General features: G+C 35.8%; 1 protein-coding gene across 6 annotated transcripts in view; it reads left to right on the forward strand.

The window, feature by feature from the left end:
* PHKB (phosphorylase kinase regulatory subunit beta) overlaps positions 1-22,684 on the forward strand; it is a 65,284-nt gene that overhangs the window by 24,905 nt on the left and 17,695 nt on the right. For all 6 annotated transcript variants that reach the window (XM_025896353.2, XM_018084765.3, XM_018084744.3 and 3 more), the window contains 12 exons: positions 1,270-1,365; positions 2,982-3,179; positions 3,899-3,956; positions 6,138-6,215; positions 8,074-8,232; positions 11,886-11,980; positions 17,177-17,232; positions 17,404-17,497; positions 19,179-19,262; positions 19,582-19,686; positions 20,506-20,588; positions 20,670-20,760. In XM_025896353.2, coding sequence (XP_025752138.1) covers positions 1,270-1,365; positions 2,982-3,179; positions 3,899-3,956; positions 6,138-6,215; positions 8,074-8,232; positions 11,886-11,980; positions 17,177-17,232; positions 17,404-17,497; positions 19,179-19,262; positions 19,582-19,686; positions 20,506-20,588; positions 20,670-20,760 — 1,197 coding nt within the window. The remainder of the gene's footprint in view (positions 1-1,269; positions 1,366-2,981; positions 3,180-3,898; positions 3,957-6,137; positions 6,216-8,073; positions 8,233-11,885; positions 11,981-17,176; positions 17,233-17,403; positions 17,498-19,178; positions 19,263-19,581; positions 19,687-20,505; positions 20,589-20,669; positions 20,761-22,684) is intronic.

Here is a 22,684-nt window from a genome sequence, read left to right on the forward strand (position 1 = left end):
GCTTGTAGATGAATTTAGAGATTTGTGAATAATCAGAGTCTGGATTAGGAAGAAAGTAAATTAACAAATCATCAAAGCAAATGTGATTATTTGTGTGCATTCTTAGCACTATTCAGTATATATCTTACTAGAATGATTAAGAAAACAGATTATTTTCCATGGGCACAGTGGAAAAAACATTTTGTTTAGCCTAGTAAAGCAAAAGCTGAGTATTTGTATGATAACTATGTATAATTAGAGTGCAGCTAAAGAGTGAGTCAGAAAAAACTCTCTGGAAAGGCATCTCAGTGGGTGGTAGTACTGACACCCAAAGAAAGGTGGCCAACTACTTCTGGAGACACTTAATTGGAAATGAAAGTGTTTAATAATTAGAAAGGGAGGGTTCTGGAACAGTCTCCCTGGGAGAGTAGTGTACCAAAGAAACAGTGCTTTTTAGGAGAAATTTGGTGGATTTATGAAAACTCATGGTCTGATGTTTATGACCATAATGGAATGAGTTGGCATTGAATGTGTCCTCCAGTGGGGTGGTTCTGAGATTCAGTATCAGTTGGAATGTATATGAAGACACCTCTTCATTAACAAACTGCACTGAGTTTGCAAGAAGTTGCCTACTGGTAATAATTCTAAATGCTGTTGATTGTGTTTAAAAGGTGTCTCAGATATGGGAATTTTTCTGAGTGTTTCAGGAGGTATCAAAAAGGTGACAGATACAGTGTAGAATTACAGAATGTTATTAGGAAATAGATTTTGCAAGGAGTAGATATTAATAATGCAGATCTTACAATAACTGAAAAGCAGACAATTTTTGTTTGCTATGGAAGCCCTTTTCCAAAGCAGTACCTCTGCTGAATGTCTAAGCAGTACCTCTATGCTGAATATGTGTTCTAACTGCCTTGTAATGAAATATTCAACATCACTATTTGGAACATTTCCTGCAGTCACAGGGAAGGACAGCTACTCTTTTTGTTTGTGCTTAATACGGTTGTTATTTTTCAAGAATTAATGGAAGGGTTTAATAGCCTGAATGAATCATATAATTGATAATCAGTATTATAATAGATACAGATAAAATCATCTCATTTTGGCTATACTTAAATGAGTTTAAAAATCCAAATTATTTTCAACTCGATGTTATATTTTCTGACTGAAATTACCAGCAGAATACCAGACTATGACAGCATAACTCAAATAAAACACAGAACCAATTAGTTTGCCCAGAATAAGCTAACCTTCTTCCCTTTCCATTAAACAAATGTAATGTGTTTACAGGGCTGCTCTTGGTCTGTTATATTTGTGGATTTTGATGCCCATAATCGTAACAGGCAGACTCTGTGTTCGCTGCTGCCCCGAGAGTCAAGGTCTCATGTAAGTAATTAAATAAAATTCTCCTCGACAGACTGTGGAGAAAATGAATGGATGTGAATTCTTAGTTGCATGATGGCCCTTATGTTCTGCTTGATAAGGATGGAAATTTGCTGGGAAGGTGTTAAATTTTTGCTTCTTAAGTGTCACTGTGCTGTAGTTGTTTTTCTGAAGTAGAATTACAGTGGGGTTCTTTATTTTGTTAATACATAGGTTCGAATAGTAGCATCTTGGGAGCTTCCTAAACAATTGTAAAATAAAATTGGAAATAACTGAAGTGAAGTTTTGCAGTCTTGGTGATTGTTTTCCTTTTGGCCTAGTTTCCACTGTACACTCTGTGCCTGCGTTTTTGAAACACTTTTTGTTTTAACTTTAATTCTTTTTTTTGTCTAGGAAAAAAGCCTTTAAGGTTGGCTTATCATAAATTACTGAATATAGACAATTTCTTGTTGTTATAAACTACCGTTACAAATGTATTTCCTCAGTGAGTAAATCTAAGTGACATAAGTATAGATTAGTTAAAAAAAGATCTATTTCACTGCTACCATCAAAGGTGAATTTGGGTTTTGAAAATCAGTAATTTAAAATGAGTGTTAATAGAGTTCTGCTTTTTTGTATGTTCTTGGACGTAAGAGCATTTTTGTTCATGAAACAGACTGTTATAATCTTCAACGTTAATAGTTTACTTATTGTGGGTAAGAATTATGGAAGAGTTGTAATGCTGGATAATTAAAATAAAAGACACTGTCAGCTACTTTTTTTATAGTCAAATGGTCTTTTATAACTCTTCCTGTTTGTTATTTGCTGGAGATTTGAAATATTCCAGCAGAAGCTGATTTCACAGCTTACTTACTTATCCCATAGAAGGAATCTTTGTGTCCTTTTCTTCTTTTTATGGGTTCATGTCAGTCATATTGGCAAAAACATGTTATTTTTAACAGTTGAATATCTTGAATATGTCAGCAGAAAAGAATACTCTTTTGTGTTTCTGTAAGCTTACCTGTAATGGTGATGCACTGGTTAGTAATTTTTCTATGTTTTTAATTTATGATAGGTGCACATGGTTCTTGAGAAGGTTGCTCATATTTTCTCCTGGAATTATTCCCTTATCCTCTTAATTGTTAATCAGATAAGCTTGTTTGTTGAAGCACCTGAAGACTATTCCTGAAAAAGATGTTCAGAAATGATAATTTAATCACAGCACCTTTATAAAATATTTGTGATTCTTTTGAGCATATGATACCCAAATGTTTGTATTTCTTCCAGGAATAACCTGGAGGATATATTTTTAAAAAAAAAAACCAACAACAAAACACAAAGTTTTAGAATGTTTTCACTTATGCCTGCACATTATCAACTGTAAAACAGGTCAGATTCTGAGTCAGAGTTCTCTTTTAAATCCTCTGTCTGGATATTTGGGTTGTAGTTTATCCTGATGTCTCTTTAGAAGTCTTATTTTGCACCTTATTTTAGTATGTTAGTACTAGGATTTTGATAAAGATAAGTTTGGAACATTATCTTATATTTCACTTAGTAAGTTAAACAGTCTTTGTGCATCAAATAATTGTCAGGAATCTAATTAAATGTGTAACGTCCTATTTCTCCCTCTCCTCCTACAGAATACTGATGCAGCCCTTTTGCCCTGTCTTAGTTACCCAGCATTTGCTTTGGATGATGAGGTTTTGTTTGGTCAAACACTAGATAAAATTGTCAGAAAACTGAAAGGAAAATATGGGTTTAAAAGGTTTCTGAGAGATGGGTACAGAACAGCCCTGGAGGACAGAACCCGGCGCTACTACAAACCAGCAGAGATCAAGGTAGAGGAATACTTGACCTGTGACCTTAGGGACAGAGTGTGGTTTCCCAAAATGTTTAGGCACTACTTGAAAAAGAAAATGAACCCCAAAGCCAAACAAAACAAAATCCTCACAACACCCCAAAAGAAAACAAAGCCAAGCCAGACACCCCTCTGCAGTAATTGTAATTTGAATTGCCCAGTGATGCCTAATTGCTTTAAGTGAAGGAGATGCATTTTGTAATTTGCATGTGCAGTTTTCAGAGATTGCTAAGTCAGCAAGTGAGTCTTGGTTTGTTTTGTAATGAATGTGCTTTCATTTACATTTAGGGTACAGTTGATTTCACATAACAAATAAGGAAATTATTTATCATTTCATTTAATTTCACAGCTGACTACAGTCTGAGTGCATAGAAAACAATTTTGCTTTTGATCACAATATTTATCAGTAAAGGTTATCTAAATGAAAATTTATTTTTTTCCCCCCCCATAGTTTCTCTGTGAAAAATTAAAAAGTAGGTTATTTAAATATTCTGCTTGAGAATGAGCCACAGCAGATATAAAGGCACAGTTAAAGTAGCCATAGGATTAAGGAGTGGTAACCTAAATGACAAACTGACATTCTAAAATGTTTTTGCTTTTATGATTGTCTTTTGTTGCTTAGAAATTATTCAACAGAATTGTTCAGATATATTTCCTTCAATGAAAATGATGAAATGTCTGAATTTTTCTTCTTTTCAGCTTTTTGATGGCATTGAGTGTGAATTCCCTCTTTTTTTTATTTTCATGATCATTGATGGTAAGTGTAGCTTTACATCCCTGTCCTTGAAAGGCATTAGAGAGATGAGCTCTTAAAAGAAAGAGACAAAATTTTCCTGTCCTGTGAAAATAAACCATAATGCAGTGACACTAAATATCTCATTGAGAGTTCTGCCTCCTGGGTTAAAAACCCCCAAGCACCCCAACCTGTGGTGACCTGTTTTTAGAATAGAACTTGACAAGGGTGTTTTAAAAGGTTCAATCTGTGACATTGTCCTGCATTGCCTTTTAAGCCTAAAAATCTTTCACAGTATATCAAACCTTTGCAGCAGCACACAAGAGAAAAGGAAGTGGAAGAGAGAACACATTGACACACTGAATGTTGCAGCAGGTCTTTTCAAGTTGAATATTGAGTGAAAATTGAAACAGAATTCAGAAAGAAGATAGTGAACCAGAAAAGGCCACAATTTTTCACAGTCAATCTGACTGAATTAAAAAAAAAACCAAAACATAAAATCACAACAACAGCAAAAACACCACTACCTAAACCTTGTCTTGAGGATAGGAGACACACCAAAGAAGTTCAGGGGATGATTCAGGATGGAAGCTAAAACTTCGATAGAACAGAAGTCTGATTAAGCAAATTAGTAGGGTTACAGCTGTCAAAAAGATTTTTAAATGGATTAAAATCTGACCTTTTTTTTTCTTTTTTTCCCCCTCTGTAGCATGTTAAATAGTTTTCAAATAAAGATAGTGAGAGGCATAGAAATATGCTGTCTGCCTCGACTCCTCTGTGGCCAGCCACAGATTAAAATATTGTGTTTGAAGATACAATAAGGTTTCACAATTGATATTTCTAAAGGAGTGCTTGATGTTTTTCAAAGAGTGAGGCCCAAAACTGAGGAGAAAGGCACTGACATTTAATGCTGCCCACTTGCAGTTTTGGGAAGAAGAAAAAGGTAGTGATCTTTAACTGAAGTTATCAGAAGAATAAAAGAAGCATTTTACTCTTCTTGTATACAAAAAAGAGTAAAAAATACTTTGCACATACGTGTCCTTTCTTCCTGGACCACACTTTTAGCAAATAGACCAATTCTGTTAGTAGATTTTGTGCAAATATCTCCAAATCCACAGGTTTCCTTAATGCAAAATTTGAAGTGTAAACAGACTGCAAAAAGACAATGGAATGGGAGGAGCAGATTACAGGGGAATATCTCTGTAATGAAAGCATTAAAGAAACCCCTCAAACTGCTGCATTGTGAATAGTGGTTTAGCTGTAAGCCTATTTGCCCATCCAATACACAGACTACAAAAGAAAGCCTTTTCTGCAAATTGTATTAAGCAACTAAATATCCAGGTAACTTCTGGTAGCTGGGTTTTGTTACCTGTATGACAATGGGACAGTGCTTGTCAAAGTGATACAGTTTTTGCTGGATGAGCAGAAATGGTTTTGGTATTGTTGATATATATTTTCACTTAAGAACTTTTGATGAACTTAGCACTGGTCATGTTAGTGTTGATCAGATTCATTTTGGGAAGTTCTGCTAAAAAAAACCATTTAAGGTACTGGTACTCCCAAACATACCAGTGTCTCCCCAGAAGCAGCATCAGAGAGTTGACTGCTTTATTTAATCTTGAGGTGTGTCAGCAATTCTCAGTCTCTGTAATATGGTGATATAATACCTGCATAACTTACAGATGTAACATTCCATCAAAAAATCTTTGGAGAGATTCCATTTGCTACTTCAAATTTCTTTTGTATTTATTTAATGGGATTTCTGGGCAACTCTCATCTAGATCAGTTTGCAACTCTGCTCTCAGTATTTAGAATGAGGCTTTGTGTCCACACAGGCACATGAGCTCTGCCTCTTTGTTCTGCTATAATTGAGGAAGTTCTTTACAGTGAGCTGGGCTGGTTGTCTGTGTCCAGGTCCTGCCCCCTGTAAGTTCCCAGCTTTACTATCCCATGTAACTTGACATTTATTTCAGTTTAAGCTACTAACAGAACACCTGATTCATGATCCCTGTGAGATTTAGCTGTAGCAATAAGTGAGGATATACAGTTTAGTCTTTTACTTCTGCGTAGATACTAAACAGTATGAAAAAATGTTTTGTTTTGAAAAATAAGCACTAGATTGTTTTTTCTTTTTCTTATATGAACATTAGACTCATGAAAAAATTATTTCTTCCATTAAATCAATTATTGTTTGGTTATTTTTAGGCGTATTTAAAGGAAATCCTGCACAGGTAAAGGAATATCAGGATCTTCTGGACCCTTTGCTTCAACATACACCTGAAGGTATTATCTGGAAATCATTCTCTGAAACACTTGTAGCTTTTTATTTATCTGAAATAATTAAAATACTGACTTCCCTATTAATGTATATTGTGGTCAGAGCAAAGGAGAAGTAAAAATATCAATATGTTTCTCCATGGCATAATACTGATACTAAAATAGTCTCTTTTATGTAGTAGATACATTACATCATAAAGTGTGATAACAAAAGTAACATTGTCTGGAAAAATGCTGCTGATGCTGATATAAGTTTTATACTGTACCCACTCATTCCTCCCCTGCTTCATTTTTTACAGTTTACATTGTTCACTTTGACTTTCCTGGCAAATAGTAACTGCCAAGTTAGGTTGTTTCAGTGTTCCATCTGGATACAATTGAGAGTTGCTCTCATCTTTCATTGTCACTTAATTTCACAAGATTTAAGAAATAATTTACTACATGCATATGAAATTGGTTCTAGCTTAGAGCAGGGAAAATGGCAGCATTCTAATATAAATGTTCTCTTGCTTAATTTGTGCACTCCAGAATGTTTGTGGCACTGCAGACGAGGCTATTGATGGCTTACAGGCTCATTCATCCAAAATTCAGTTAAAAAAAAAGAAAAAGACCATAAGTTTGAGTGGGAGGAAAAGAAATGGCCAGAGAACAGAACAAGCTTCAATATACTGACAATCCAATTTTAAAACTCAGCATTTTAGTCACCTGTTCTTACATCTGTGGTACAGTTACACAGGTAGATGTAGAGTATTTTAGTCTGACTTGTTCTTTAAACTTGTTGAAGTGAACTAGTTTCTATAAGAAAAACAAACATTTCCTTACCGAGTTTTCATTATGTAACAAATTTTCTGACCTTGCTAGTCCTTGTTTTTTTTCTGATTGTTAATGAATATGTGAAGTTTCATGGATGCTAAATTAATCTTGTGGTTTCTTTTGTTGAATGTCATCACAAATATCCCATCTTAAACTTTCTGGGTGTGCTTTATACCTCACTCATTTGAATATTCTATCTCTAATAACTCTCGTTTTTCCACTTTTTTCTCTGCTTCTTGCCAGCAATTTTTTGTCTCAGCACGTAGCCAGACACTGCAGCTTTATTCTGTTTATCACCAGTTCTTTATCCAAATAAATTCAAAACTAAAGCAATACTAAGGTAAAATTTAGTTTTGCAGGAAGCATATTAATTTGCATTTCTATTTCATATAATTAGGTCAATCATTTGTCATTATGTTTCTAAATTACTTAAAAAGTGTGGAAATAAAGGTTATTGATCTACAATGATCAGCAATACCTGTGGCATAATTCTAGATAGAAGGTATATTATCTTTCAGTGAAGAAGTTATGCTGTTTTGATTCATGATGTTTCAAAATTCAAGTGCTAGTTTTAAGCATTTAAGTAATAAAAGTATGCAAACCCAAGTTGACTATTTTTGACCAGGATTTTAATTTTAAAAAGTTGCCTGAGACTGAGCATGTGTTAACTGCAGGGCAAAACACCCCAAGTGTTTCACTGTGACCCAGCTTTCATTGCTTTTGGTTGTGGTTTGTTACCTGAACCGAGTTTTGCTTTAGGTGAATTGTTTTATTTTCAATTTGCACAGTAAGATGCTGCACAGACAACATATGTATTCTGGAAGAAATTCTGAGGAAAAGTTTGGTGAAATATGAAGTAGTTTAATATTGCCCTGGGTTTCCTACACTGCTTGTGGTTTTGAGAGAGGATAGTGAATGACATCCATCTCTGTTCAATCAAACTGTTACTAAGGTGTAATTTTTCCTATTTTGGATTCAGTTTTATTGGGGGACTCCAGTCAAATAATGAGGGAAGTGATGACTTACTTACTGTTTATTTTAAAAATCCCAGGCTGTCCTGTTGTGCCCAAGTATTACTATGTGCCAGCTGATTTTGTTGAAATGGAAAAGAAGAACCCTGGCAGTCAGAGACGGTTTCCCAGTAACAATGGCCGGGATGGAAAGTTGTTCCTGTGGGGCCAGGCCATGTACATCATTGCCAAACTCCTGGGTAAGAGCCTGAGCAGGTGCTCTCAGGTTTTGACTGTGTCTTGATCATGGTTTTCTGAATCTGAACAAAAACAGTGGCCTGAGTTTTGAATGGACTGTGAGTGGCGTGTGTGTCTTGTGCTTTTCTACTTACATGATGAACAAAAATTACTTTTTAAAAGTCTTCTCATTTTTATGCTGCATGCAACATACTGTGAAGCTTAGTGGAATATTTCATAGATTACTGAAAATCTTTTAAACATGACAGATCTATTTTTTTTGCTGTTTCTTTTCCTAGCTTTTCTTCTTATTTCCTTTTCTTCATAACAAAGTATATTAATGTGATGCTTTCTGGATTAACTATATCAGCTGCACCTGTACAGTGATGTTTGTAAGTGATTTATAGCGTTTAATTCAAATTATTTACTGCTTTAGGCACGAAAAGTTTAAACTTTGAATAGTTGCAGTCTCAGAGAAAGTTAATAATTTATTCAGCCTGTGTTATTTTTATCCTTTGAAATGTACTTTCAATTGCTCATCTAGTTTCTTTTCTAAAGTTTGACCATTGAAGATTGTTATGGTGAATTTCAGTCACAAATAAACTCTTGGTCTCACTTGAAATGATTTTATTAAAGGCTAATGCAAAAAGAAGGATTAAGCCAGAAAAATCTTCACACTTGTTTTTTTCATTTAGTATTCCTTTTAGGGGCAAGATATATCAGTTTATTTTAACAGGATCAGCATTTACCTGGTAATCAGTAAATTGAGTTCTAGAAACTTTTTTTCTGTGAACACTGTAAAGGGAAACAGGCTGTTGGTAGTAAAAATGAGAAACGCTGAAGGGGGGTTTAAAAATTCGAGACTTGGCAAGAACAGTGGATGTATCTTTGAGTATGGAGGGACAGAGCCTGTCTGGTGCTCCAGCTGTTTGCTTTCACTGTATTCCTAACATAATTCCTTTTTCAACCAATGCTTTAAAATAAATGCAGGCAGTCTTATTGTTAATTAAAAAAAATGAATTTAACCTTTAAAAATATTAGTCAAGTAATCCTCAAGTGTGTGTGTAGGAATACTGTATTAATTCTGCTAGTATTGATCTTGTACTAATATTTGTGTATTTCTGTACCTGCAGAATGCTGGTTAAATAAATTGTATTTATAATTTGCTAAATTTTGTTTGTGTGACATAACATTCTTGTGTTTCAGTTCTTTGCTGAGCATTCTTACACATTGCTTTAAAAAATAGTTGTGCTAAATCTCTTTTTGAAATGTTGTCATTAGTTGCTGTTTCCTTTATTGTTTTAAAACTTTCTCTCCACTGTATTCACTACTTTCATTCACCCTCTTTTTTTTCCCAAATATTCAAAATTTCAACATTTTGGTGGTTGTTATATCAGGAACTCCATTTATTCATACTAATTTATAACTGCTGCATTCCATTTTGTTCCTTTCTGGATGAAAACCTGCCTGACTAACAGTCTCATCCTTGGTGAAAGTGTTACTTTGCTTGTTGGTGGTTGCTAATTAAGTGGAAGCCTGACTCCAAATACTTTGATATCTGGGAAGGTACTGTTTTCCCATTTCATCATCCATTCAGAAATCACTGTGTTGCCTCAAGGGTAGCAATTAATTTGTATTTGTTCAGCCTCCTTGCTCCTGCTGTGTAGGCGAGCACACGACATCACCCTTTAGATTCCTCTGCTGTCTCTGGGCCTGGGCTCTGCCTCTTGCACTCCAAAGTTTTCTAAATACAGCAACATGAAACAGAGTCAATTCTTACACATCTCTCTGCCTCCCACAGAAGGGAGGTCAAAATTTGGGTCCTGCTTATAAACACTCTGAGTAACAGGCAGTGAAAGTGTCTGCGTGTCAGATGCCTATTGGAGGGCATCACATGTTTATGCAACTGGAAAAATTGTTTATGAAAAAAAAAGCATGTTTTTGCAGATGATAATGCTATTTTTCATATAATTTCCTCCTTACGTTGGATGAGGAGGTTTGTAAAACCTTTATGATAAGGTCCTCATTTTGAAACAAGGGAAAGGAATGCCAGGCATTCAGCTTTTTCATGCAACTGAAAATTCACTCAGGCTTTCATTTAGTAGCTCTCTTACCTTTCCTTTCCTTTTCCTTATAATTTTTGTATCTTGTTCTGTGGATTCAGTGCTGCCTAGAACTAGGTTACGAGTCTTAGTTTTAATAAGATTTTTAATATTTCTTACAGTGTAGACCAAATGGATTAAATGTTGTCAGCTGCTGCTGCTGCAGATAGTGAGCTAACAAAGAAATCTCTGCTTTTGCATTCTAATACACTTGTATTTGTAATAATGGTGATGAATATTCACTGAGATCCTATTTTAAAAAAAAATTGTAAATATTGAAGTTATATTTTATAATAGTCTATTGATATAGTTATTTTAAATATTAAATTATTCTGACCTTATATTTTAATTACTAAGCAACATAAATCAATGTAAAAAACAGTGGGAATAGAACATGTATCCTGGAAACTGCTCTAGCTTTTAAGAACTGATGCATAGCCCATTGATCTTGCAATCGTTTGGTTAATCAATTTTATTGCATTACACATAAATTGAGTAACTTCCATTCCTTTAGCCAGCATAAGAATTCTGTGTGGTCTGGAGCTTAGATGACTGATTTCCTGATGTATGATCTGGTAACTCATGTGTCAGTATATAAATGATTTGTCCATGGTGATTTTTTTATAATCTAGCTTTGCTGGTTTTGTGCCCATGGATCATGACCCTGCAGGAGCAGGGCAGAGGAACGGGGGCCTGTCCTGGCAGGAGTGCAGCCACGCTGTCCCAGCAAAGGCTGAGGACAGGGCAGTATCCAGTAGCTGGCAGAGCTCCTGGCACCAACATCTCCAGCACAGCTTCCATGCTGAACTGCCCAGCCAGGGCCCTTCACTGCTGCCTGAGCATCTTCTTGCCACTGTACCATCTATTTATTCTCTTCTTTCCTAACACTTATAACCTTCAGTAGACATATTTTGAGTTTATAAACTGTAGTCTTCATTTACTACGTGGTGCAGTGTTCAGAAACATTCTTATCAAGGCAGTGCTGGTTTTCTCTTGCAGCTGAATGGAGTCATGAGTCATTTCTTTTTTAGATTGATAGCTTGTTATCCAGTGTGGAGGCTTTTAAGAATAGGGTACAAAATTGTTGACTTCTATATAAAAGAAATGAAAATGCATTGTGGCCTACTCAGTAGCAGAAATAAATAAAGTTTGGAGAGTTTCATGGCAAATTGCAACTTTGGTAGAATGCTTATTTGAAGGGTATAGTGGCTCATAGTAGATTATGAACCTTTATTCGAGGAATTCGTTGAAATTTTTCAATAGCATACTTTTATTGAAATACTTAATTTTTTTTCAGGAGAAGGTTAAAATAATGAATTTTTAGGTGGGCTTTTTTCCTCCCGTGTAAAAAACTCCATGTAGAAATGGCTTGATTTCAAATAAATTTAATTAGGTTTTTTTACAATATCTGATTCTTAATTTTGCAGAATATCCTTTTGATCTGTAAGTCATTGATCCAAAACAAGGGTTGTAGCAGCAGAACCAACTCCATCAAATAAGTTAGCATGCCTTCTTCACAAAAGCTACTGAAGGTACTTAAGTCATTCTGTATTTTTATTATCACTTACTTTCAGCTGACAAGTTAATAAGTCCTAAGGATCTGGACCCTATTGGACGGTACGTAGCTCCCCAAGACCAGCGGAATGTGAGCATGAGATTTTCAAATCAGGTAAGCATAGGCTTAGTTTTAAAATATTTTCACTGAGAAATTGTCATCTACATGTTATGTATGGTCTTCTAATATTACAGTTAAAGTGCAAGGAAAATATTAAGTGTATATACATTTTCTGAGTTGATGGAGGATTACTTTTAAAAGGAAGATTTATAACATCTGCAGTTCTGGGGAAGTGATACACATTTGCCTTCAGATTAAGTAATGCAGTCAAAATGATGCAGAAAATGTAAGTTTAAGTTGTTGCTAATAGATAGGTATATATAACTTTCTTTGAGTTATAAGTTATGCCAGGAATGCAAAAATGCTTTTTTTATTCCTCCGAAACAATTTCAATGTATTCATATTTTTTTTGTATTTAGAGCTCCTAAGACCTACAAGGATTAGGCTCTTTTTTTTGTGTGGTTGAGACACCATCCCTGGGGGTATTTAAAAGACATGCAGATGTGGCACTTAGGGACAGAGTTCAGTGCTGGGCTTGGCAGTGCTGGATTAGCAGTTGGATTTAGTGATTATAAAGGTCCTTTCCAGCCCTAATGATTCTATGATTCCATGTTCTCCTGTATTTGGATTAAATGCACAGCAGGAATGAGTGAACAGGGATGGGGAATGCTTGAAAATGTGGTCTGTATGTAGGGGACTTCTTTTATTAATGAGGTGAGAACTTGTATGTGTGGAAGCTAAACAATGTATTTCAGCCGTTATGTTTCCTTATATAAGGAATATATATTTAAGAAGTCCCTTGTTCAGCATTGTGAATTTGTTATTGAAGCATAAAAGATGAAGTATTTCAGAACTGAATAATGTTTTTCTTGTTTTATCCAAATGCTGCTTAAGCCCTCAGTTTCCTCCTCTTTGCTGTTACCAAGGTAATCCACCTGCCTGGCTGTTGGTTCATTCATAGTGAGACTTTGATTGTTCATGGTGCAGCACTTCTGCCATGGTAATATGAGATAATGAAAGCTCAGTGACTTCATTTTTTCCCAGTTTTTGTCTGTTCTTACCTCATGGGTTACGAATACAACAGAACTTGTGAGCTGCTGATACCACGTGCCCTTTTAGGAGTGCCCTCAGAAGAAACCTGTATTGAGTCAGGGTTACTGCCCATCCAACTCTTCTTCTTCCTTTGATTCTTCAAACCAGGAACTTTTAATGTGCCACAGCTGAACACTTTGAAGAAGATGAGGGTTTGTTCTAAAGGCACTGCATCACTCATCAGGAAATGTTTCAGCAGAAAATCATTTTTACTTCTATTTGGGGTACCTAATATATGATAGAGAATTTCCAGATCTTCAGAGAGAAGAAGTAGCCACTGCCCTAAGAGCTTCCCAAAAGTGATAATAAATAATACACCTCCAGGAAGCTGTGTCCATATGTTTCCTCTTGGGGAATGCCAGTGTGGTGCTGGAGCAGGGCTCTCTTTGCTGGTTTTAGTCTGTGTTCCAAAACACAACAAAATCCAACAGCAGTCAGAGGTTCTCCTTTTGCTTTGCAGTGCTAATGGTCAGGTTAGATCCCATTCATAAGGTAAAAAGAAAATGGAATCATCCATACACCATTTACTCTATTGAAAGAAGATAGTGCAGGGAATTCTAGTTCAGTGAGGAGGACTCTTTAGAACTGGATTCCTTAGAATAGCTTATTTGGTTACTCCTTTTTACTGGCTCTGTATTCAGCAGAGATTATAACACAGTTCTGGTTGTTGCATTCTGTTTTGGGGAATGTAGTGTAGAAGGAGGCCTGGATGGTAACAACATTTGAGAAATGAGGTAGGATGGGGATTTTCTGGATTTGTTTTGCATTTTACTGGCACATGTGAAAGCTGATTTATTGCTGTCTTATGTTTAATTTCATATTTAACAAAAAATCATCTTACTAAATTGCCATAGTAAGACTAATTTGTCTGCTGGGTTATGTTGAAATATATGTTTAGGGTTACAATTAATTAATTGTATTCTTTTAGTGTATTGCTGTGTAGACTTGGCAGTCATTTGTGAGGACTCCAGTTACTGTGAATTGAGGTTAATACCTATTGATGAAGAGAATTGGGAAAAGAATAGTTAAAATAATAGACTGGTTATCTTTTTATTTTCAGGGAGATAGATAATGTGTAAAGAAGGAACTAAAATTATTAAGTGGAGGTAGACCGAGATATCTTTAGATTTTTCAGCTACCTGAGTTATGTTTAGAGTTGGACCATGTCTGATTTGGATGGTTTAGAGAGATGTACCATATTGGATGATTTGTTTTGTCATGATAATTATAAACATATTCTTGCTTTCATTCCTGTTAATACAATTGTCTGTCACAGTTAACACAATTCTGAATGTGTCAAATGCTATTTTGGGATTTGAGGCACACGTGTGTGCAGACTCTATTTCATTTAATGAGCCTGGTGTGTCAGTACCAATGGCCTCACAGTGTTCAGAGGGTCCAGCTGCTTCCAGGAGCAGATGTACTCTGTGACAATCAGGTTGGAGTTCAGTAGCAGCAAGGTGGGTCTTTGGGTCAAGTCCAGTGTCTCCTGTTGTGGGCTATTTCTGTTTGCCTCACCTTGCTCCATATGCTTGCAAAGCCCGGTAGGTGTAATTTCCACTGGTGTTCTTGGATATTGTTCCCAGTTTCTCACATGCTCAGAATGAATGGATTTTTTTCAGAGTTCTGAGACTTCCTGGCACTGTAAGCAGAGAGGCATATAGTGATAACATCTGTCCAGAGAGAGTGCAGCAAAAGACTAATACTGAGCTGCTTTCTCTGCTTGTGTCAGGGACAGAGTCAAGGATTTTTGCCTTTATCCTACCTCTGATGGTTTATAACCTTGTTAAAAAACTATGATTTTTTAAATTTTTTTTTTATTCTCCTTTTTTGGAGAGGAAAAAGAACTAATCACTATTTTGTCTTGGCCTTCTGAGGTATATTTATCATCCACACAGCGTGCAGAATATAGTTGAAAACAGCCCCTTCTGCCCACTATCCAATGTGGAAAGGGAAGGCAGAAGGTTGAGCCTGGGCAGGGAGGGTCTGTTTTTGTGTCCTGGGGAGATGGTGATTGATGTTGTGTGAACAATACCTGACCTTGCCTTATTAGACAAATGTGAAAGCCAACACATTAAAATGGAACTTTTAACAACAACAGGATTTATTTAGTGAAATGTTTAGGAGTTTAATGCTTTTCCACATCTCTTTTTTAAAAAAAAAAATAAAGCAAATGCTATTTAGAACAATTGTTATTGAAAAGGGTGACACAGTTTTTTGAGTGTTGTATCAATTATTTTGATCTGTGTTTCTTTAGGCCGTACTTGTCATTCTCCAGGCTGTGACATGTCAAATGACAGTGAAAGTAATGTTACATGTTTAATAGTACAGCAGTCCTCTAGTTGTACAGCAATTACAGTTAAAATTTTCCACAATACTTTTAAGGGTCTAGCCAGTTTTCCCACAGGTTTTGTGTTGTGCCAGTTGTGCTGCAGATGCAGTTTGCATAGTTCTGGGAGGTGTTAGAACCACCACTTATTGACTGCTCTAAATGAATCGTGTCCTTGGGCACGGCTGTGTGTGAGAGGAATTGGTTCTGGGATTGGAGAGGGATGTGCCTCACTGCTGATGTGGAATACATGATTTGGGATTGGAGAGGGATGTGCCTCACTGCTGATGTGGAATACATGATTTGGGATTGGAGAGGGATGTGCCTCACTGCTGATGTGGAATACATGATTTGGGATTGGAGAGGGATGTGCCTCACTGCTGATGTGGAATACATGATTTGTGTACAACTTACAGTCTGTGGTGACAAAGTCCTGCTAACTTCATCACTGATAGAGTAATAAATGAGTCTTAACTTGAAGACCATCCCCCAGGGTAGATCACAGGCTACCTGTGAATCAGTACAGTCTTGTTTTCAGATGTGTATATGGGGGCTTTGCTTTTTTTTTTATAAACAATTATTATGGTAAAGAATTGGTTTGAGTTTTCCTACGGTTTGTATAAATGCAAGTAATGGCACAATGACCTTATTCTGAGCAGTAAAATCTTTTAATGTCACTTGAACTTCTGACTTCTTCATCTGGTCTCTTTGTGCACATACTTCCATCACAACTTATTTCATGTGGCAAAAAGTCCAAAATTTGTAGTGGAAGTGTAGTGCTGACAGACTTCTGGGAGAATATTATCAAGAATTTCTTCTGCAAATCCCTAAGATCTAAATTCATATCAAGGCTTACAGATGCCTGAGCAAGCAAGCATTCACTCTGAGCTTCCTGTTCTAAATCAATATATCTATATCTCTATCGTCACAGAAAATGCTGTCTTTTTATACAGTTGATAGAAGATGTGTTTAACTTCTGTTATTTGTGTTCTGCCAGTTTCTAGACAAGAGGAGACAAAAAGCATTTTAGCAATGAAAGTGTGAGCTGCTGTTAGTTCTGTTGATTTTACAGCTGTTGAATGCCAGGGAAGAAAGGAACAAGGAATAACTTGGACATGCCATTTTCTAGCTCCTAGTGCTGCTGCCACTGAGATAAGAAAGGTGAATTGCCACTTCAGGACCCAGGGAGCTGAGTCAGTGTTTTCACCCAACATGCTGAATTCACTCCTGTTTGCGTAGTTGCCTGATGTAAAATACTTCATGTTTGAAATAAATACTGGTGTCAGTGTAATAAACAATGTGAAGAAATGCAGTTACCTGTCTGATCACAATTTTTCAGAGTAAAGGGTTGAAATCATCAGGTCGTTATTTCTAAGTGAATTTTATTGATTATCCAAAAAGCTGAATTATTTCACTCATTACAAAAACGTGTATCAAAACATTAGGTTGTATCAGGCATATATAAGTGATACATTAATTAGATAAGTTCTAAATTTTTGTATGAAATTTAGTGGTTTTCATATGTGATTCTTTTTAATTAAAAACCCCAAACTAATCCAAACAGTGATTACCAGAAATCTGTTTATTAATGATTCTCCAAAACGCATCTCTTGTCTTAGTGATAGGACAGTCTTCCCATAGTTTTGAGACTGACAAGTTTTAGTGCTATGGTGTTCTTTCAATTTGTTCATGCTGTAAGAAAAAGAAATGCAGACAGTGATGTCTGTTGTAGTTGTGAATTGTTCAAATAGCCATTGTCCCTGTTCATGCTATATTGAACAAAATCTTTAATTAGCAATGCTAATAATATTTTTTCCATTATTTTCTAGGGTCCTTTAGAAAATGATTTGGTAGTGCATGTGGCCCTCATAGCAGAAAGTCAGCGGTACGTATTTACTTTTATTAAGAATGCATGTGTTAGGGAAGGGGTGAACAATAGATATCTTAAATGGTGTAGAATAAAATACTGCTACTTGTGTATCTCCTGCCACGATAATTGTTAAAACTAAGACTATTCTGTGTTTTGTCATTAAATTTGTCCTTATTTCATTTGTAGCTTACAAGTTTTTCTGAACACATATGGAATCCAAACTCAGACCCCCCAGCAGGTGGAACCAATCCAGATATGGGCTCAAAAAGAACTTGTCAAAGTAAGGAGTTTTGCATTTAAGATTTTTTTATCTAACTATACATTTCTTTTGTAAAAATAAGAATTTATATCAAGCTATTAGGCTTGTATCTCCCCAAGCTTGTTATCTACCTCTTTTGAATGGCAGTGGAATGAAAAGAGAAAGAAGAGGAAAACAAGAAAATGGGATAAGATACATGGAGTATAGCACAGGAGAGGAGTGGAATACTCTGTAGGCACAGACTGATTAAAAAAAAAAGGGAACACAGAAACAGATGGTGTGCAAGACCACTGTAGTTTGGTTCATGCTCATAAATCAACCCAACAGTCTGGTCTGCTTTCGCAGCCATTTCTTGCTATTAGCAGATTTAATAATCTAGAATTGAAGGGCATTTTAATAAAAGAAAAACCACACCTGCTTGAAGCAGCTGGACTTGCACGAAACCATGCACTGCTCAGTGCTCTAGTGCTGAATCAGAACTGATGCTTTGATTGTACCAGGTCAAGATGGAGTACTATTGCTAGAAGACAAAACATCTTTAGTAGTTGTGTTGTCAACATGAGGCCTCCAGCTGAGAGTCTTCAAGGAAAGAGACAATGTTACAATGCTAATGGAGTTCTGGTTTTGTTAAGAAAGCATTTTCTGCTTTTCATTCCATCAAAAGGAAGGTTGTTTTAGTGTTAAATTGTCATGTCTACTGCCATTTTTCTAGTCTCTATTATTTCCTACAAGCAGAGGTTGAAGTTGTTTGGTTTTGTTATGCAAGGATGGGTCATTTAAAGCTGTTCCTGTTCTAGTGGCTCCGTTCCTTTCCCACTTGAATAGGGTTACATAGCCTGGATGAACAGGTCATTTTGGTCATTTAGGTAATTTTGTTTTCTCTTTTAAATAGTTCTTGCTATTAATGCAGAAACATAGGCAGGATCAGGAAGGCCCCAAGCTGACAGCAATAAAAAGCTATTGAGTGTAATGTTTGTTCAAGTGTTTGTTTTCATTTGCTTCTCAATTATCCTCCTATAGCATAAAGAAAAACTGAACTTCGGAAAATGTTCAGAATTCTAAATATTCTGTAGTAATGGTGGGTTCCTTACCTAAAACTGCCCAAATAAGGAAGAATTACACCTTTCATTCAGGTTTATCTGGTATGTTTATAATGTCTTGCTCACAGCTTAGTTGTTTTCTTATGGTTTTATTTTCATATACTGTAATAAATGAAGATTTTTTTCTTTCATATGTACTAGGAATACATAAATAAGAGTCAAGGTATGAATAATGAGATAATTCCCTTTTGTTTGTGTTGTTGATGCTTTAATTTTGCAGGCTTGTACTAAAATTAGAATATAGATTTTCAAAGACTTCCTATATTCCTCTTTTACCTTTGTATCTACACTGGAAAAAACATTACAGAAGGCAAAATTGGCCAGACAGTTAATGCAAATGATCCTTTAAAAAAATTATTTCATTAAGCAAATTAAAAAATTTTAATTATATAGATTAGAAAAGTAATAGGAGTAAGAAAGTATAAAGGAGACCTAATATAGGAAACCACAAGTTTTAAAAAAAAACCCCATGAATAGAAATAATGACCACATTTTAGGAATTGTTTTCTAGTCAGAGCAGAATACACACAACTTTCTTTGTAAGATATGGCAGGAGCATAAGAAAAGCTGTTTTTATCAGTTTCCCTGATTCTTTCTTACAGGCTTACTTTCATTTGGGAGTCAATGAGAAACTGGGATTATCTGGAAGACCGGACAGACCCATAGGGTGCCTTGGAACATCAAAGGTTGTTCAAGAAATGTTTATATTCCTATTATTGATGTATATTTTAGATAAGCACTGAGTTATTCTCTGAATTATTTTAAACATAACTGAAATTCAATTTTATTTTATGCATACATCTTACTTTCAAGTCCTTGTATTTGAATACTTGGCTGAATGGGGATAAAAAATTAAATGTGTAGGTTTTATATTATTTTTTTTAAATTCAGCTGTTCTACAGTCATTATTACTTTGATAGTTTCAAAATAAATTTTCATTTTCAGCTACTTCAGTGCTTCAGCTATTTTAGAGAAAAGATTAATGGAAGTTTTCTCTCTCAACAGATCTATCGAATACTGGGGAAGACAGTAGTTTGCTACTCCATCATTTTTGATCTCAGTGATTTCTACATGTCTCAGGATGTTATGATGTTGATTGATGACATTAAGGTATTTGTAACTTCTCCTTTGAGAAAGTGGCAAAAGTAGAGCCTGTAGAAGAATAAACTGGGAAGTCTGATAAAACAGAAGACTGAAATGGGAACACTCTGTATGTGTGTTCTTTTAATACAAAAATAATCTTGCAGCTGGAAAGTGTATTAAGATGACTATCCTGTCAGCCCAGTATGAGTTCTAGTGAGCATTTCTGTCTGACAGAAAAACTGCCCCAGAAGCAACTGGGAATGCTGTAGGGCAGCAAACAAATTATCATTTGTTTCTTTGGGAAAACAAATGTTCTTGGCTGAAAAGAGGGATGAGACTGGTGTTATGGGAGAAGCCTTACATGGAAGAAATACTACTTGATTTTACACAAATATTAGAAGTTGCCTGCCTGTAAGGTGGGCAGCAGTGCAGAGCTTACCTGCCACATGCCCTGGGCTTGAGCAGCTACTTCCAGTGCACAGGAGGTGGCCCTGGTTATTCCACCCTAGTGGCTGGGATTCAAACCCTGGATCCCCACGTACACTTCCTAGGTCACTGCATGTAGTTCAATACCCTGCACTCTCATGGTTTACTCCATGGTTGATATACAAGCTTATGAGTATTTTCAGAACACTTATGAAATAGCAGGGCTTGAAAAGCAGCTTGTATCCCTTGAAGAAATCTGTTTGTGATGGATTAGATATAGTGGTTTTAACCTGTTGGGTGTTTGAGTGCTGTTATTTTGAGACAGCTCTTTTAATGTCTTGTACTGCATGTTGTGGTACATTGTGCTTGTGTTTTGTTGTTTTGTGATTTTCTGTGACCAACATATTTTCTCTCCCCTAGAATGCCCTGCAGTTCATTAAGCAGTACTGGAAGATGCACGGTCGGCCCCTGTTTGTGGTGCTTATCCGTGAGGACAATATAAGGTAGAGAGACATAAAAGCATGACTGACATATGTGGTATTTACCTAATTGCAAAATTAATGGAGTTCTGTTTCAAATTTCAGAGGGAGCAGATTCAGCCCAATATTAGATATGTTGGCAGCCTTTAGAAAGGGAGTTGTTGGAGGAGTGAAAGTTCATGTTGACAGAGTACAGGTATGCTGTTTTTTTCTGAATGTTGAGTCCTTAACTCCTAATATGGGTACATGTATTCTTACTACTTTTGGTTTTTATGTGGTTCTAAGGATTTTATCTAGTATCATAAAATTAAGAAGTCAAGACTCAGGACATTTGGTACACCTTGGTTTGTCTCAAAAGAAACATGGGTTTTTTTTAATTCCTTTTGATGAGTCTTTTGAAAGTCAAAATCTTCACAGAGGATTTTCAGAAGGGAGAACGATTTTTTTATGTTAGGAAGTCTTGTGAAATTACTACCAAAGGATAAAGGCAGAGTGTCAAGCACTGAGGGATTTCTTTTGATTAGGTAATCAACAAGGGGGGAGAAAAGGTGCTTCACATATATTAAAATTCTTACAAGAACTAAGATCTGGTTTTAACATCTTTGCTGTTTGAATTCATCTTAAAGCAGGAAAATTTATTCATTAAAATGTGAAAATTACTGAGGTGCTGGTTTTACATAATTGTATGTGCTAGTTTGTCTTAGTTTACACCTATTGAAGAACCCTTTTTTGTAAGAGAGAAGACCAAGTTATGACTTCTTGTTCCCTAAAAAATCATTAATTTGTAGAAGAGCTGGGTCATTTTTAAAGGAAATGCTCCTACCTATGACGGTTCAAGACATTCTTGGAATCTTTAAATATTTATGTATTTCTCCTGGTCCTGTATAGGTCATGTTGTCTCTCCTGGTACCATTGACTCTTTCTATAGCAAAAGTCCGGGGAGAACCTTTCATTTGGCTACAGCATTTGTTATTGTGGTTTGGTTTGTTTATTGGTTTTTTTAACTGCAGGGACTTTCTTGCATTGCATTGATTCAACTGGTGTATTATCAGGCAAGAAATTTCTCCATCTATATGTGCCCTTATTTTAAGCACTACACTGAACAACTCTCAGGGAGTAAACTTTTGCTTCCATACTCATGGACCTTCTGGAAAAATCCTTTTTTTAATGTAAAAAGTAAGGAGCAGTTTTAAAGGGTTTAAGGTGTTGACAGTCACTGGTCTTTGCTTTATTTATTAGCCACTGAAACATGGGAAAACTACAAACAAATGTTTGTTTCACTTTAGAGCCAATGGAGATGGTAGTGGGTGCCTTTCCTGCTGGGATACAGTGTCTCTTCTCCAGCAGTTGAACTAGAATCTCTCAGTCTTATTGCACAGTTGTCACATTTTTTAACAGTCTTGTTTCATTATAGGAAAGGATTTGGGAAAAGAACAAGGGACATGTCTAATTCCTGGTGTTTTCTTGAATAATTCATCTATTCTAACAAAATATATATTGATCTTTGCAAACTGTATTCAGCTGCTTCATTTAGATGCACATGGTAAACGTGCCCAGAGAGAATGTGTGTCTCTGAGTGAATGCTCTTTTCTTCCTGTAAAATATACCAAATCTTATTTCATTTAAAAATATGTATGTTCAGAAGATTTGCAGCTCTTTTCTGATTTTTCCCTTCGTTGTCATCCTGTGTTCAAGCAGATGTGCAAGGCAGAGAATGAATGACACTGGTAATAAAGGCAAAGCAGGTTTTTTTATATTCAGTCATCTCACAGTGTAAGAGATCAATATTTTACTGCAGCTCGTGTACAAGGAAAATGGAATATAGAAGTTCATAATACACACTCAGTTTTACTTAGCTAATGAGAACCATCAAAAGCAGTCTTAAAAATGCTGTGGTACAACACGTTCCCTCTGGCAGTAGATAAATAGGGAATTCACATAAATTCAGAAGCAACAAATTGTAACGACTACATCAGATAAATGCAACATTTGGTTTCAGGTATGTAATCTTTTGAGGTGCATGTATTTGTAAGCTGCATTTGATGTGCAAACTTAGGGCAGGCATGCTTGGATTAAGGGATGACTGCAGTGTAGGAATGTTATTGTGCAGTGTTTGCCTG

Source organism: Manacus vitellinus, unplaced genomic scaffold, assembly GCF_001715985.3.
Source record: "Manacus vitellinus isolate BGI_N305 unplaced genomic scaffold, ASM171598v3 scaffold_10_pilon, whole genome shotgun sequence".
Taxonomy (NCBI): Eukaryota; Metazoa; Chordata; class Aves; order Passeriformes; family Pipridae; genus Manacus; species Manacus vitellinus.